This window comes from Poromitra crassiceps (assembly GCF_964638095.1).
Source record: "Poromitra crassiceps genome assembly, chromosome: 11".
In the NCBI taxonomy this organism is placed as follows: Eukaryota; Metazoa; Chordata; class Actinopteri; order Beryciformes; family Melamphaidae; genus Poromitra; species Poromitra crassiceps.
Window position 1 is genome coordinate 34,833,516 of NC_139643.1, and position 18,464 is coordinate 34,851,979.

The 18,464-nt window shown below is 43.8% G+C and overlaps 1 protein-coding gene across 3 annotated transcripts; it reads left to right on the top strand.

Moving 5' to 3' along the window:
• Nucleotides 1-12,715: 12,715 nt before the first annotated feature.
• On the top strand, nt 12,716-17,651 carry sla1a (Src like adaptor 1a). Of its 3 annotated transcripts, none has more exons than XM_083646924.1 (8): nt 12,716-12,852; nt 13,342-13,464; nt 13,832-13,931; nt 14,165-14,251; nt 14,617-14,720; nt 15,654-15,785; nt 16,264-16,393; nt 17,017-17,651. In XM_083646924.1, the coding sequence occupies exons 2-8, from the start codon at nt 13,356-13,358 to the stop codon at nt 17,243-17,245; spliced, it is 891 nt and encodes a 296-aa protein (XP_083503050.1). In that variant the 5' UTR covers nt 12,716-12,852; nt 13,342-13,355; the 3' UTR covers nt 17,246-17,651. The 3 variants fall into 3 exon arrangements, with proteins under 3 accessions (XP_083503050.1, XP_083503051.1, XP_083503052.1); XM_083646925.1 differs by having other exon boundaries at nt 13,838-13,931; XM_083646926.1 differs by having other exon boundaries at nt 12,742-12,852; nt 13,368-13,464.
• The last annotated feature ends 813 nt before the right edge of the window (nt 17,652-18,464 follow it).

The following is an 18,464-nucleotide window of genomic DNA, read 5'->3' on the forward strand; positions in this document are numbered from 1 at the left end:
ATATTTCAGGAGTGAATGGCTCATTTTCGATCGGGTGTGCGGCTCAGCAGATGTTCCATCAGCAGCACTGAAGAGGAGATAGGATTTCAGCCTGTGTGAGGGAGGGTCCAAGCTCCATTATCTTCTCCATCTGTTCAGACATTCAAAAGGTTAGGGGGGGGGGACTTGGAGTCATCGCAGCTGAATGGGATTTTCTCAAAGTGAACTCATAAAGGGGATTTAGAGCTGAGCTCATCCCTGGAGACAGCACAGCACAGCCACAGCCTGGAGACAGCACAGCACAGCACAGCACAGCACAGCCACAGCCTGGAGACAGCACAGCACAGCACAGCACAGCACAACACAGCACAGCCTGGAGACAGCACAGCCACAGCCTGGAGACAGCACAGCACAGTACAGCACAGCCTGGAGACAGCACAGCACCTGGAGACAGCACAGCACCTGCCACAGCTAAAACCACACTTCAAACTTCACAACCCCCCAAGCCTGCAGGGGCAAACGGCAAGCGAGGGGGGCATGACAGTGTTTGGTAACACTTTCTATGTCTATAATGCATTGTGAGCACATTCACAAGGCATTATAATGCATTTATAAGGCTTTATAAAACTCATTATAAATGTTTATAATCATGCATGGCAACAAATAACAAGATTTATAAAGTATTATATAAGTGGTAGACATAATGTATTATAAGTTCAGCATTCATAATGCTTTATACCTCCACACTAAACTGATAACCTTTTTTTGTTTTACACTTTGCTTGCAGCCAGCAAAAACTGGTCCTCATAACGATGTTACACAGTACAATTACTCATAACCTTATAGTGCTGTCACTTCACATAGTCGTGCTATAGCGTATTATTGTTTATCATAATACATTATGTCCACCACTTTATAAAGCTTTATTCCAGACTCAAGGTCAATATAAAAAGATACAACACTAAAAAGGATCCCTACAGACAGTAGTGGCAATGCACGATTATAAACATTTATAAAGAGTCTTATAAAGCCTTATAAATGCATTCATGTATTATGAATGTGCTCATAATGCAGCTGAGAACAATAGTTCCAGATAGCTCCGAGGTATTTGTCCCTGTGACCTCTCCTCTGTAAAGCTGATAATGGGAGTGAATGAGGTTCCAAGGGCAGGCAATTACACTGCAGGATGAAACACAACCCGCACACAGTGGCTGTCTCTCCTCCAGGATGAAACACAACCCGCACACAGTGGCTGTCTCTCCTCCAGGATGAAACAACCCGCACACAGTGGCTGTCTCTCCTCCAGGATGAAACACAACCTGCACACAGTGGCTGTCTCTCCTCCAGGATGAAACACAACCCGCACACAGTGGCTGTCTCTCCTCCAGGATGAAACACAACCTGCACACAGTGGCTGTCTCTCCAGGATGAAACACAACCTGCACACAGTGGCTGTCTCTCCAGGATGAAACACAACCCGCACACAGTGGCTGTCTCTCCTCCAGGATGAAACACAACCCGCACACAGTGGCTGTCTCTCCAGGATGAAACACAACCCGCACACAGTGGCTGTCTCTCCAGGATGAAACACAACCCGCACACAGTGGCTGTCTCTCCAGGATGAAACACAACCTGCACACAGTGGCTGTCTCTCCAGGATGAAACACAACCTGCACACAGTGGCTGTCTCTCCAGGATGAAACACAACCCGCACACAGTGGCTGTCTCTCCTCCAGGATGAAACACAACCTGCACACAGTGGCTGTCTCTCCTCCAGGATGAAACACAACCCGCACACAGTGGCTGTCTCTCCAGGATGAAACACAACCCGCACACAGTGGCTGTCTCTCCTCCAGGATGAAACACAACCCGCACACAGTGGCTGTCTCTCCTCCAGGATGAAACACAACCCGCACACAGTGGCTGTCTCTCCAGGATGAAACACAACCCGCACACAGTGGCTGTCTCTCCTCCAGGATGAAACACAACCCGCACACAGTGGCTGTCTCTCCTCCAGGATGAAACACAACCCGCACACAGTGGCTGTCTCTCCAGGATGAAACACAACCCGCACACAGTGGCTGTCTCTCCTCCAGGATGAAACACAACCCGCACACAGTGGCTGTCTCTCCTCCAGGATGAAACAACCCGTACACAGTGGCTGTCTCTCCAGGATGAAACACAACCCGCACACAGTGGCTGTCTCAACACAACCCGCACACAGTGGCTGTCTCTCCAGGATGAAACACAACCCGCACACAGTGGCTGCCTCTCCTCCAGGATGAAACACAACCCGCACACAGTGGCTGTCTCAACACAACCCGCACACAGTGGCTGTCTCTCCAGGATGAAACACAACCCGCACACAGTGGCTGTCTCTCCTCCAGGATGAAACACAACCCGCACACAGTGGCTGTCTCTCCTCCAGGATGAAACACAACCCGCACACAGTGGCTGTCTCTCCTCCAGGATGAAACACAACCCGCACACAGTGGCCGTCTCTCGGCAGCATCTGAGTCATGAAATATGTTCCAACGTGGCGGACAGCTAATAAATAGCGAGGCACTCAGTCAAAATAATGTTGTGACCCTGGGTCTGGGTCAGATTCTCCTCCGTGCATGTGGCTGCTGACATGTGAAATATTAGTCTCAAGTGTTCTCTGTTTTATGAGTACAGATTCCAGTCATGGTGAAACGTCTACTTCATGGCTGTTATCAGTTCTTATGATAAAAGTCCAGTTCTACAAAAATAGATCTAAAATAGAATAAAATAAAACAGATCCAAGTAGTTTTTGATGCATCATCTTAGTTATTCAATACATCACTTTTCTTAAGTTTATAGAGAACCACACTGAATAAGTAAAAGATATATAGTGACTTTGATAACAGCACTGTAAACATGTTAGCCTGGACTCTGATGAAGAGAGGTGCGTGCAGATGAGAGCTGGTCAGTTGTGGCTCGGTACCTTGTGTGTGTGTGTGTGTGTGTGTGTGTGTGTGTGTGTGTGTGTGTGTGTGTGTGTGTGTGTGTGTGTGTGTGTGTGTGTGTGTGTGTGTGTGTGTGTGTTGAACACCGACGACAAGGTGAATTCCAAAGTTGAGAACAGCCGGGAATGTGAGGAATGAAGGAGACGACATTCTGAGGGAGAATGACATTCCACGTATTCAGTGATGGCTGCATTCGCGGAGAGAATACCAAGAAGCATTTCTTCCCTCACAAAGAGATATATATAGTCTACCATTTTATTATCATTCACTTCTTAAACTAAACTGGTGTGCGACTGAAAATGGCACGTTTTCAAAGGTGTCGTCGTCAGCACAGAAGGTCAAAGGTCGCCCAGAGGATAACATGAGTGCACCTCTCAGAGGAAGGCAACTCCTGGCGTGAACTTCCTTGGCTTCTTCCTGCCTGCGGTACAAACCTCCAGCCAAGTGAACTCACCTCTTAACCACCTCGAGGAGCCGAGGAGCCGTGGGCAGATCACGTCAAAAAACAAGTACATTTTCCATTGAAAGGATGGGTACTAGGTGTAATGGGTCAACTGCATATCAAGAAACCAGGAAATATGCTGGACTGTTAAGTTCTGCCTACTTTATTAGGACCTGTGAACGTTTATATGAAAAGACTTATACGGGCTCGTTCAGCCATGCCAGCTGTATGCTCCCACTTGAAGCAAATCAGATTGTGATATTTGAGCTTCTCTCCTCAGACGGCCTGAGGTAAAGCTCATGTCAGGATCCATATATTCTGCTAAGCAGGGAGGCTTAGACGTCCATGGCTGCAGAGTAAATAATGGACTCCACATTTTAGAATAGTTGGCAATTAAATATCACCGTCCTCCTGTTATGGATCATTTCTCAGAAACGTAATAAAGACAACGATCTGCCTGGAATGCCAACAGTGGCTGAATGATTTCTAGAAAGTAGCCAGTGGAAAACTGAGTTTGGAGGCTTTCTTTTATTATGTAACAGATGTACTGTACTGGCTGTGCCTCCATTAGAAGAGAAATACAGTAAGTCAGCATTAGGGCTGCAGGCAGCAATATGAACATTTTGGCTGATATACGATAACCGATATCAACATTGCCGCTATGGCCGATAAGCAATATTTACCGATGTCGATATGAGTGGTATAAAAACACGTTTCTATGATGAGCAAATTGTGTACATACTGAAAAACACATGTAAACACTGTGAATTTGAAAAAAGTAACATCTTTCTTTATTTCCAAAACATTTGGAAAAGCCCATAAACCATAGATTTAACGCATTGTTTCCTATCAATATGAAAATGTTGGCTGATACCGATATTAACATTGCTGTTATTTTGCTCATTAAACCAATACCCATGTATTAAAAAATGACCGATACCGATATGATTGCCGATATATCGTGCAACCCTACCTAACCTCAATGAAACGTTTCCGTGTGATTGTGTCCATTCACTTCTTTAACTCCGAACATTCAGTTGCAACATTTTAATGAACGTTTTAACGAAATTGAACATGTGACATATGACGTGACATCCACATGAATTGCAAATTATTACATTCCACACAGTTACATATTCAACACATGCACTCCACTGAGCAAACACATGCTTACACTAAACTGACTCCATCATTACAGTCTTGATCAGATTTGGCTGTGGGGCTGTTGGTTTTGCATGTCATAAACACAGGATTGCGGGGGGGGGGATGTTACATGTCTTAAACACAGGAGGGGGGGGGGGGTGTTACTTTCGCAGGTGCACAGTGAAAACAAGCATCATGAAAATAGCTCGGCCTGTAATGACAAGGTAATAGATGATGACTCAGCGATAAACGGACGACTTCCATCTGGATGGTTGTGGGGGGGGAGGCTGGCGCACACGTTCATTATGGGCTGGGCCAAGCTGGCTGGCACGGTAACCCGTAGTTACCCTGCTCTGGATGTGAAGGCTGGCATTATCCTTGATGTGTGTATATGTTGCTGTAAGTGTGCAGAGGTGGAGGATGGAGGGCGGGGCTGCCAGAATACACAGGTGGGCCACTCTAATCACTGCCTGCAGAGCTTGATCCGTGCACGCCCTGACGTTAGCAACACTTTCCCCCTTTGCAGAGCACCCCTTAGGCCGGGATTACACTGTAGACTGACCTGTGAGCTTAACGACACAATTAGTGCACGACTGCATCGCACCCCCTAATGGTTATGTGATGTACTGTAAGCTCTGACCGAGAATATACGTAACCACCACTGAAATGTTGAATTTGAAAATGAAGCAGTCTTTTACAGAATAGGCTACATATTTGTTTACTTTTTTTTTTTTTTTTTATCATTTATGCCCAAGGTTTCCTTGCGGGCTCAGTGTATATGCTCCTGAAGTTAAATGCAATACCTTTTAAGACCGTTTCAATATATTTTAAGACCTCAATGCCACTTTAGGCAGATCAGCGATAGGAGTGTAAATCACTAGTTTCATCACGACACGATATTATATAGATTATTTGGACAATGATACAATATTTGCCGATATCACAAAGTCTGTCACGATACGATTTTGATTCAATTCAGGGGTCTGCGATCGATATGAGACGATAACATTATGCCCATTTAACACAATTGGCTACAAAATGTAATACCTCATCAAATGGCGATCAAGATTTTTTAAATACTTTTTAAGGGTCTTAATTTTCCCAAAATTGATTGATCAACTTTGAATACTTTTCGAGATGCCGTGGATACCCTGAGGCTGTTTATGAATTGAACAAACATCTGACTGAGATGGGAAAGTGGCTTCACACAACCTGCTCTGTGTTGTTTATCACTGCACTCTTTAATCATTTGAGTTATTAATTAAAATGCCATCACATCACATGGCCCGGCGCTGCTTTGTTTTATGCTTGTCACGGTTCAGAGTAATGTCAGTGATGTCACTGCAATGAGTAATACTTTCCAATACAAGACTAAACAAACAAGTATCGCCGTAAGTGGGGTCTCCTTGATTGCAGCGGACTGGAATGTTTCGGGTCTGGAATTGGACAAAACAAACATGACTCTTGGGATCAGATGAAAGATTTCAGTGTGAGAACAAATGAAGCTGAAAACGGTCAAACCTGAAAAGAACAGACCCACGTGTGAACCAGAGCCATGATCAAAGTATGCGAGAAATGCAGTGGCTTACAGAGAAAACATCAGACTTGGAAACATGGGAACCATACTTGGTTCCTTGAATGACTGTCCCTCGCTATACCGACCAGAGAGGACAACCTTACAGTCCCGTACGGGACCACTCATTCTGTACTGTAATCCAATTTGGTCTGGCTCAGGTTTCTCAATGCAATTTCATCCAATTATGTTAGTATGAAAGTGACTGGGTCCCTCGCCACAATGGATCAAATGCTCCGTTATCACAATTATTTGAAATCACTAAATAAGCAAAATAGAAATACCACCGCTGACAAACTTCATTACCACAGGATTATCCAGCGGAATAGTTCTTGAGAACTTGGAGGAATGTATTACTGGATGATGGAGATGCAGGGAGGGCTGATTACTTGTGCATATGTGAGGAGTTCAGCAGAAGCTTTGGTGGATCAGATGCATCCAGATGCCTGAATGACCTAGATACAGCCACCACATATATTAGATTCAAAATTATAGACTGAGAGGGCCGGGATTTGGACCTCTAGGTATTTTTGGCTGGGAGCATTCCACCCTGTTTGTTTCGATCTGGTGGTTTTCCAGAACGAGTGGGGTCAGCAGCCTTGGTTCTGCATTTAGATACCGCTCGTTACGTTGACAGAACACAAAAGCCACAGCAAGACTAACAACTGGTGTCAAGAAGAGTGTTGTGGAATGTGTATTGTTTTTAGGAAAAGGGGAAGTGTGGAAAGACTCATAACAACGTCCACCTCCTCCCCCTATAGGCCTGGAGCCATACGAACACATCTTGATATAGACTTTGAAAGAAAAAACAGAGAGAAGAGGAAGTCAGTAATTTTGCGATTTCAGACGGAGGGCGTGGAACTCATCTATCCTTGAAAAATGTTCAACCTCATTCAGAGTACGACACAGCGGCAGGGCCTGAACGCACTGCCAACGGTGGCCACATCAGCCACAGACAGAATCCATGTGTCTCTGTGGCTGGGAGGGAGGGAGAGAGAGAGGGGGGGGGGGGGGAAGAGAGGGGGGAGGCAGAGAGAGAGATCGAGGGAGGGAGAGAGAGAGGGAGGGAGAGAGAGGGGGGGGAGGGAGAGAGACAGAGAGAGAGACAGAGAGAGAGAGAAAAATGTTGGGCATCTTCAAAGTTGGTGCTGACAACTTCCCAAAGTGTTTTATAAATAGGCATTGAGACATCAATCATGCAGACAATTATCCATGCTGGGAAAGCCCCTGACAGACGAGTATCACCTTTACAAGCAGCGCAACACCTGCACACACCTGCTGGACTGCTTTTATATGCTTTTACCAGAATCAAGCCGTTTGTAACGTCTCCTGATTCGCCTGCAACGTGGATCTATATCAAAGATAACCTGTATTATTATTATTTCTTTCTTTTTTACCATTTTTAGGTCTCTGGAACCATTATACACCAGACGTTAATCTACAGAGACAATTGAGGGAGGGAGGGGTCTCGGTTAATGACCTTAAGCAATTGGGGAATATGTTCCTCATCCCCAAACTAACAAAGAGTCCATTGAGTTCGAGAGGGACAGCGCCATTAGCTGTGTTTCACCTGTGTTATGTCTGGGTATTATTGACTCATTCAACGCGCGCGCGCGCGCGCGCGCGCACACACACACACACACACACACACACACACACACACACACACACTGCAGTCAGAGGGCGGGCAATGTCACTGACACGAGCCAGGAGCTGAAGAGAATAACAAAAAATGAAAGAGCTGGAAAATGTTCCAGGGTGAAGAGACTTGTTGTCTAATAGCCATGCAGACACACACACACACACACACACACACACACACACACACACACACACACACACACACACACACACACACACACACACACACTGTATATGTGCTGCGGAGAGAATCAGCTCTCTAAACTTCAAACCTAACTGGAATATCTGTTCATGAAGAAATGCAGAAAAGAAACCCACATGTGAGCGCTTCCCCATAAGCGCTCTAAAAATGAACGTTACCACCGGAAATCTTAAAAAGTTCTATTCTGAAAATGGCAGGCACTGTGAGCTCGTAACATCACGACCCTATATGCTGCATCTCCACCTTGTATTTATTTGACTTCCTTCCTAGTGACCACAACAGTTGGAGGCCTGGCACCTGACAGCAGCCACCACCCAGCCCGGTAGCCGACTGCTTTTCAACCGCCAGGAGAAACACAGCTCCGCTCCGGCTCAAATGTCTCAGTGCAGGTCAGGAATGGCGTGACGTACAATTCCGGGCTATTTTTCCTCTGAGGAATATTATTCCCATTTATCACAGACTCTCTGAAGTGATGCTCCACTCAGACACATTTTCAGGAAGCCAGGAAGAGTAACGGCATGGCTGCTCAGTGTCGATTGACTGCAACCAATACCCGCCGCCAAGTCTCTCTCCTCCTAAAAACCCGAAACCTCGGGATATCAAAATGTGTTATAGGACATTTATGACCCCTATTTTCTTTTGGAATTCCCTGTGGGTTCTCAGATAAGTTCCTTTTTATAATGAGGCTGATCTCTCCCACCTTTTTTCTCTGTCTTTGTTTTTACAGCAACATTACTGCCATCATCATCATCATCATCTTCCATTTAGAGAGGGAAGGTGCCTGGACTAATCCAGGTTTTCATGTGGAAAATACATGAGCTAAGTTGCCGTGAGAATAGTAAAATGTGGCACATGAGGAATATTGTTACATAACCTGGGATTGTGAGGCTTAAGAAATTGCACGAAAACTCTGGGGAATAACAACTTTCACTCAATCTATCATCATAGATTGTTTTCTGGACTAAAAAAACTCCCCAAAGGGTTGTATTTGATAAATTGTTACTTTATCTGCACAGTGATAAAACACAGAGGCAAAGTACAGTATATAATATATATAATAATATATATAATCAATATAATAATACAAGAAGATTAAAAAAGACAAAATTGTGGAAAGGAGGGGAAAAAAGGTTTAAAAAATCGCCTCAAAACAAGCAAAAGAAAGAAAAATAAATGAATCAGAAAATGAAATCATGAGGCAAGTACAGTACAAGTGGTGTGTGTGTGTGTGTGTGTGTGTGTGTGTGTGTGTGTGTGTGTGTGTGTGTGTGTGTGTGTGTGTGTGTGTGTGTGTGTGTGTGTGTGTGTGTGTGTGTGTGCATGTTGAAAGAGAGGAGGGGGAGAGACTTACAGTAACTGAGGGAAAACTTCAATCACTTTCATCAGACATGCCGTGGCCCCAAAGAAAGCAAATCTTTCCATTGGCTCACCACAGAGGAAAGAGGGTTTCGGGAAATTGGGGTCCGTTTAGATCTGAGAGAGACAATAAATCACCTAGCATACGTGTTCTTTAATGAGGCAGAAAAAGGACACATAATGTAGGCTTCGTGCCTTCAAAGATTGTCTATCTTTGGACAGGTGTGCGGTCTGATGACCTCATTTGACACATCAGCGCCTCCATGCTGTGAAACTCTCAGAGAGCAGACGAGCGATCCCAGAGAGGAAGAGGGGAAGTCTAGTGCTGAAAATAGAAGCAGCAGCGACAATCTACTTTCATATCGGATCTCTGCATGACTGCTTCTGATTTATACTCGTGGGAAGGAAAGGTCGGCTTGACACAGTGCTCAGTAAACAACATGTAGGGGGGCTACTCATCTATTTCCTAGAGAGAATTAGAGCCACTTATCATTCCTTTGTTTCTGCATTCTATACTCTGGTATTTCATCAAAAAGAACATTTTAATTGAGAAAGAAAAGGGGGGAGAGGGGAAGAGAGAGAGAGAGAGAGAGAGAGAGAGAGAGACCCACTTATTTTCCATGACATGACATCAGTATGGTGACATGTGATCCAGGAAGTTCTGCGAGTGAAGGTAGAGTGAGCAATAGTGATAGTCAGTGAGGTAACACTTTCCAATAAGGGTCACTCAATTAACGGTTAGTTAATGCTTAATAAGCATGAATAAGCATTAGTTAATGTTTAATAAGCATTAACCCTTGGTAAATGTTTATTAACTCTAAACCCTTAACTAAACCTCACCCTAACCACTAACTAACCCTAAAGTATTAGATAATGTATAAATGAATACCTAGTTAAGATGAACACAATTAGTAAATGATGACTAAACACATTAGTTAACTGTTAATTAAGGGATAGTTGATGCTTATTAAGCATCAACTATCCATTAATTCAGTCACCCTTATTGCAAAGTGCTAGTGACCGTAATAGTGACACCATGGAAAAACTGCTCCAAATGACATCATTATGACATCATGAACGGGGAGCTCTCAGTCCAGGCAAGAAGATGGAGGAAAGTTAAACATTGTTCACTTGCATTATATACTATGATTTTGTAATAATACAAAGCTGGTTGAAAATCAGTAAAGTGTACTGTAGATGTTTACACTTGTATTTTTTCTTTCTACTTTTCTACTTTCTACTTGTCCTACTTGAGTGTACACTTACAGGTGTATTTTTTTTCTTAAGCAGAAAAAACATTTTCGACACCGTTTCCCGCTCTTGACGCGGACTTGATAAAGCTTGTGCAGATAACCGCAGTGGCTGCATGGCAGAAATAGCGCTAGCTGTCATACAGGCAGCCACACATGCGTGAAAGCTGGTAAGGTCGGCTTCCGCAGAACCAAACAAGCTGGATGTGAGACTGAAAAACTCACGTCATAAAACACCTCATGACACACATCACACAGTCAGGCTCCTTTTAGGCCACACAATAGCCACTTGCCATTGTTTATGTGCCAGCCATATTCTATTGACTGACAGCAGCTGAGTTCAATGTGTTGTCATTAATCCTCTGCTTATATACTGTATACTGTATATAGCTTGCCGTCTGTCATTTAGTCATTTGCCTGATGAAGACCCAGTAGGGTTGAAACGTTGCTTTTTGTAGTCTATTAATAAATATTTGGAGCTACTCCGGTGTGCGGATATTCTATACTTCTTATCTTAATTTTTTAGTATCCAGCACCTGGCCTAAAGATAGGTTGGATGTGCACACAATTACTCCACTCAACACATCACACACACACATCATGACAAAGAATTACGGTACACATCATGTACCATAATTCGGGCGTTGTAGAACTTTCTGTTATACTTGTTTTTCATCTTCCGTTCTAATGGACAAACAAGGGAATTATTCCATCCTGCTTGGTTTTATAGTTGGTTGGTTTTATATTATGGTTTAAAGAGCATGGTGCAGATTAGAGACCACTTTGCATTCATATGTGGGACTTTTATGTAGCAATTAGGATTCTCTTTTATTTATTGTTTTTCCACACACATAGCTGCATCTAGACTGGTATTTGTGACGCATCTGGTACATAAAAATCCACAAATCCAGCAATAACACCTGTGAGGTTTTTAATAAACAATAACAATAAACGTTCCCTCCGATCATTACGTCCGTACGCCCAGCGTCTGTCCGTCCGTCTCCGACGATATACTTATCCGCCTGAGACCATTCTGGAGCTGGCTTACATCAGCTGAGCTGGTCGGTCGGCTGTGCGGTCTCATGGTTCCAAATAGCCGGTATTTTGAAAAACCGATTGCATATTGAGGGTCAACTAGTTTTAGTACTACGGTAGTTATGTTTGACAACTGAAACTATTAAAACTTCATAACGTGTCATATTAACCATAGATAGAGCCCAAACAAACAGAAACAAAATAGTTGCCTTGCGGGGAAACATGGCGGCGCAGAGTTTTCTCTGCTGCTTCAGTGCCAAAATGCATTCTGGGCAGTGTCGAATTATCGTACCAGAGGGTCAAAATGATCATTGTTGGAGGTAAATTATCATACAAATACGATAATTATCATATGTCTGGTGTTTTGGAAAGGTTTATGCTGTACACATTGACTGTACATTAGTATTAATACAGTAAATACAGTAGCCCGAGTGACGTCACAGGTGTTATCTGCACAGATGGCTTTTTCTTTTAGCATGTGCATTATAATGCCACGTTTTTCTGCATATTTCTGCCCTGGGGGCATGTTTTAATTTTGTTTTTGTTTTTGGGGGGTATTTTCATAAGAAAATAACTATAAACTATAAATTATTTTTTTAACCTGCACCACGCTCTTTAAATGATCCAGCCTGTTTAGGCAGTAATTATGAGTGTGGTGGAGGGGAGAAAATTCAGTTCTCATATCAATCCACCACTACGCTCTCTGAAGTCTCTTGTTCTCTTGCATTCCTCAGCTGAAGTGCTGCAGTGTCGTTTGACATTTATAGCATTATGTGCTTTTCTATGTCCATAACAAGAGAAGACATTTGGCAGCAAAAAGACCAGGCTATTAGACCAATTATAGTCATGACATTATGCTGCTCTCTCCTGAAACATTATCCAAACCAATGACTTTGGCATAATTCATATTGTAAAAAAAACATTTACGTATTTACAAAATAAATACATGTTATCGCTTGTCATGTCATATAATCAAGCCCACAGTGCTTGTTGTTTTACTGCTGTCCACTTTCGCACCATTGTGAGCTGGGAGTGTCTCAACATCTCACATTTTGCCCTCTTCCTCATTTCGCTACAGGAAGTGAGGGTGCAGGCGGAAGCGGTTCTGTGCGCGACACTGTTGTGTAAGTCATCACTCTGAGGCTGAGGGGCCACACAGTGGACAATGCTCCTTCAGTAGAGCCACAGCATGCCCTGTCTGGGCCATCATCTCTCTTGACACCAGAACTGAAGACAAGCTGCAAGTAAGTAAAGACACCTCACTGGTACTGTAGCTGGCTCGCACCTATCTACTGCATCTGCTGTGTTTCTCTAGTCACTCTATGGACAGAAGGCGTATTTCTGACTCACTGCATATTGTCAAATTTAAAAATGTCACTTGTGAATATTTTTTACTTAGTACAGTATGAGGCCAGGAGCTTTTCAAATGCATACCACACCTCTGGCTCTCCACAGTGTTAAGTTATGCAACATGAAAAACTCTTGACTCCTGCAATTTGGCAACAGATTTTTTGCAATACATGAAATTAACATCATCAGTCATCACGATCGTTTGTCATTAGCGCGACGGAATGGAAAATTGAGTCTGATAGCATCTAGCCTCAGCTTCCCCATTCTACAGCGGTTGTGACTTAGTTGAGAGCACATCGCTCGACTAATAGGAAGTCACAAAGTCGAGAACAGTCTGAGTTCAAAATTAGGAAGTATGTTAACAAGACTACATGTTGTGTCAGTCTGTGTGTCTTCTATGGCTCTTCAGGACAAAGTCCGCTGCCTCTTCAGGATGGGGAATAAGATAAGAGGCGAGAGAGCAGAGGCCAGCGTCAACACAGACAACTTCAACAGCGCACTAAAGGGTAAGCTCCTTCTCCATCTTCTCAAATGACATCTACTGTTTTGTAATTCCAGCGACTCTTAAGTAATTTATCTTTGGTAGCGTATCAACGTCAAGTCAAGTTTATTTGTGTAGCCCTAATTCACAAGCATATCTCAGAGGGCTTTACAGAGAATAGGTCTAGCTAAGTCTAGCTAAGCACTATCAATAAACAGGATCGAACAATCTTATATTAGAGAGGGAGAGGGAGAGAGAAGGGGGAGAGAGGTGAGCGAGAGAAGGGAGAGAAGCGAGAGAGCAGAACAAACAGGGTATAGTGGGGCTGGGCGATACGGTTGAAATCAATATCACGATAATCACAGGCATCAACATCCCTTTGTTCTTGGCAGCTTCAGACGACGACGTGCTGGTGGTGATGCAGGACTACCCATCCTCTGACATCACCGAGCCCATCTTCAAGCTGGGAGAGAAGCTCCGAGCCGTCTCACAGTACGTCCAAATGATAAGCCCAGTGCTCGCTCACAATGAGGTGACTTGCCTCGTCTCGGTTAGACACAAATGTAGACGTTCTCTGCCGAAGACGAATTTTGTCTCGAGATCGCAAATCGCCATTACGGGGTGATTAAAGCTAAAAGGGAAAAGATCCTTAGATAACTTCCTGTTTGGCTGAAGGTCCCTGTTTAAAGGTCAGTGGTTGATTCCTCTTTGTTTGTCGTGTGCAGGGAGTCATACTGGTGGAGAGTCCTCTCTGTCCGAACAGGGAAGGAGAACTACATCCCCAGCAGCCACGTTGCAAAAGTCTACCATGGGTAAGCAAAGTTACACCGACCTACCTATTAAGCACATACTATGAAGTCTATCTATTTGGACTTAAGTGTTTTGCTTTCATTGGTTTTATTTTAGTTCACTAGTTTCTGGTTGGGGTAAGGGTTACACGATCACAACAGTCTGTTGGGCTATATCTCAGACACTTGCAAGCATACACTTATCTCAAATCTGAGATAAGGTCATTTTCCTAGGGCTACAGTATTGGATGGTAATGAAGCAATGCAAGATATGTCTCCATCTTTTCACTGCTGTCTTATTAATAACATTTATGCTGTTCAGGTATAAATTGGCACATGAGTATTTCGTCTCACCTGGAGCTAATTTCAGCATATGTTCTGCTCTTCAGTTGGCTGTTTGAGGGGATAGAGAGACCGAAGGCTGAAGAGCTACTGCGTCTTCCGTCCAACAGAGTGGGCTCCTTCATGGTGCGGGAGAGCACCAAGGAGCGAGGTGAGGAACTCTGCACTGAGGCCAGTGACAGAGCATTGTGTCTGGATAGACCTCTAAAGCTAACTTCAGATTACACCACCATACCCCTCTGCAAGCCCTCGGCGACAGTTTTTGGAGCTCGCCGACAATCAATTTGGTAGAATGACCCTTATATGTTGTGCGAGCGTGTGTGTGTACAACAGAAATAATTTCCCCTTAATTAATTGACTTAACTAATTTCCCATCTCCCCTAATTTAAACTGTTTATTAGCATTTTTGCCAAGTCTCTCTGGGTATGGACTAGTATCTTGTTGCTGCTCAGTCATTATAGTGTGAAAACCACGACTTCAAAACTCCCGATTACAAGATAGCAATTGAAGAATATTTGACATCACACATGATAGATAGAAAATAAATAAATAAATAAATAAATAAATAAATAAATAAATAAATAAATAAATAAATAAATAAATAAATAAATAAATAAAATAAAAAGGGAGATTATCTTTAATTCAAAAGTATTAAAGACAAGACCAAGACCAGGATCAATTGGGTCCAAGTCTAATATATAAATACTTTTATCCAGCGACACAGCAACTGTAAACAGAGCCACCATTCAAACGTCTGTGTGATGATAATTAGATCTGAAAACTTTTACACCCACGATACAAAAATACTTATAGCGAACTAAGGGTGGCATGCACCTATTTACCATCATTCCTTCCCACGCACTGTTTCGCCGTGACACAGCATATTACCGTTATGGGAGGAGATACAGCGTATAATACGGTAGAGCACAACTTCTGCTTTTACGTTCTCCTAACATATCAGTATGATCACTGATCAGTAGCTTGATAGTTGTAGAAAGCTCTGCCTCTCTCCCAGATGAGCGGCGCCTTGTGTCATGACTGAAGGCTTCTGTTGCTAAACGTGCAGTGTGTCATGTGTCCACAGGTGTGTATTCGCTCTCAGTGAAGCACAGGAGCATCAAGCACTATCGTATCTTAAGACTGGACAACAGCTGGTACTACATCTCCCCTCGACTCACTTTCCAGTGCCTTGAAGATATGATCAACCACTACTCTGGTGGGTGTTACACGCAAACACGCCAAGATACATCTCAACTAAACAGAGAGTCATGGGCATTCCCAAAGACTCAACACCATAAAGACATAAACAAATACATTCGCAAACACTCTTGTAACTAAGGAGAAGTGCACACCACTTGCACTGAAAATAGCCTTTCATGTACTTAATATAGAGTTTCATAGTTTCATTATCAGTGGTTAAATTTCCTGCACACGCATTTTTGGAGCACAACAGGAAATGAGATATTTATGCACTTGATGCTTACCGCTGCTGCTTATTTTGAGAGAACAGTCAGTATGTAATCAGTACCAGCCTGCAGCTAGTCTGAGCTCATTTGTGTATTCTTCTTTCTGCAAGTTTGGTTATTGTGCGTTTGCTTGAGTGAGTGAGCGTGTGAGTGGGTTTGACGCGCGCACTGCAGTGTCATGCTGTAGTAGAGTACCGTATTTCACCTCTCCTCTCCTTGCCCCCTCAGACTCTGCAGATGGCCTGTGTTGTGTGCTCACCTCCCCCTGTCTGTCTGGCATGCCCCCTTCATCAGATGCACCTCCCCAGGCCCCACCTGTGGTGATGAGACACAACTTTGACTGGAAAAAAGTAGACAGGTGATGATATTTACCAGTTTCTCGGGCTGGACCCGAATATTCGACTATTCGTTCATTGGGTAGCTATTCAATTTTGGGATTCGGATATTCCTGTGTGTGTCCCCCCCCCACCCCCCAAATGTAGGCACTTGTAATTAGACTGGTCGCTAGGACCCCGGGGACGTCAGTATCAGTAGGGGGGGGGGGGAGCTGGTCATTTCTAAATAACTTTCTGCATCCCCAGAAGAGGTTGGAATTGTCAATAAGTAAATAAACCTCTGTGCGACGCCCCCTGCACGTGTCAAACCCGGTATCAGGTGTAAAAAACACATCAGCACTTTTTGCCCTGATGTCACTCTGTCCTCCCAGGCCATCCCACAGTGCAATGCAAATCTGCCATGTGCCCAGTCTTTTTCTCTCGGTCCACATTAAGGTGGCAAGACTGCCAAACTGTCAAGAGCAGATGTCAATGTTTATACTTTGCACTGGATAGGTATGACTTAAATCCAGTAGGTTAGCATCTTTACCCACCTGGTCCATTCACTTGATTTTGGATTTGACGACATTAAATGTTTCATTTTTCCCAAGTGGGACAGAAAAGTCGAATGCTTGGTCTAATTTTTCCCCATCTCCATCCATCCCAGGCGAGAGCTGGTCTGCGCAGGCAGTCAGAGCGGCACCGAGCAGGACAGCATGGTGAGCTATGGAGTGAGGAACAGCCTGGCTGCCTACCTGTCCTTCTCTGGGGGCGTCGATCCTGCCGAGCAGAAGAGGGACAGCCGCAAGAAGAAGAGCAAATCGGTTTTTGTTCCCACCGGGACCAACCTCACCAGTCTGGACTACGAGGAGGAATTCTACAGCCAGCCATTTTAGCCCTCTCACTGATGATGGCAGAGGGCCGTCCCTTTTAGTCCAAAACATGCCCAGTGTTTTGGCTGATGGGCTTTCGATGGGCTGTACTGATCAAACATTTATGTTCAGCAAGAGAGGTACACCTGCTGACGGCAGCACTTTTCAACTCTAACAATAACACACATCTAGATGGGTCTATGGCACACTTACACTTGAGCATGGACTGAAATGTGACAATGCAACTGGACCAAGGTGCAATGCAACTGTGATGTGTGTACTCAGTACACTAGCTGTGATGTGTGTACTCAGTACACTAGCTGTGATGTGTGTACTCAGTACACTAGCTGTGATGTGTGTACTCAGTACACTAGCTGTGATGTGTGTACTCAGTACACAGCTGTGATGCGTGTACTCAGTACACAGCTGTGATGTGTGTACTCAGTACACAGCTGTGATGCATGTACTCAGCACACTAGCTGTGATGTGTGTACTCAGCACACTAGCTGTGAGGCCCAACAGCTTGGCATTATGACGGATAACGGGAGATTTTAATGCTATGTGTATTGTTACGTTATGTGAATTTGTACATGAGAATCTATGGCTTTCAAACTATTTTCTTCTATATTTATGTTGTCGTAGGTATGTAACGAGGTGGAGGAATTATTTTGAATGAAAATGAATCAATAAAACTTTGCCAATGACTTCACATGCGACTGTTTCGAGGAGAGGTGAGAGCGGTGAGAGCAGATCACTGTCACAATGCTCTGTACAGTGACTGTTCCTGTTTACAGCTCTGTCAAACTCACTACAGCCAACCTCAGCGTTTCAGTATGATGTCTTTTGTTGTACATGTTGGTATCTTGGCATACAGAGCCACGCAATCTACATTCTACTGTATCACCATCTGATGCATTTACATTTGCACTCTTGCATTAGCTACTGCCTGCCAACCATCTGGTAAACTTTTGTGTTGTTGTTGTTGAACATAATCCAGGGTAGAAATATGCAATGAAGAACTTCTGTGTTCCTCAAATTGTTATCATCACAATCTCCAGAGAGACAGCAGATATTTGTCAGACTTCTTTGGTCGACCTCATCGCACTGTTGCTATTGTTGCCTGGGCGCCGGTCTCTGTAATCCGGCATAGTCACCATATGAGAGGCTGATAGCAAGAGGATAAATAATTACACATAATCAGAAAGGCAACACGAATTCAATCTTGTATAAATGTTTACCAGCA

What these genes read in the sequence shown, in the direction of transcription:
- sla1a (XM_083646924.1), top strand. Translation starts at nt 13,356, where the DNA reads ATGGCTCTTCAGGACAAAGTCCGCTGCCTCTTCAGGATGGGGAATAAG. An exon ending in GGAGAGCACCAAGGAGCGAG is followed by an intron (nt 14,721 to 15,653) that starts GTGAGGAACTCT and finishes ATGTGTCCACAG; the next exon opens with GTGTGTATTCGCTCTCAGTG. An exon ending in TATGATCAACCACTACTCTG is followed by an intron (nt 15,786 to 16,263) that starts GTGGGTGTTACA and finishes TTGCCCCCTCAG; the next exon opens with ACTCTGCAGATGGCCTGTGT.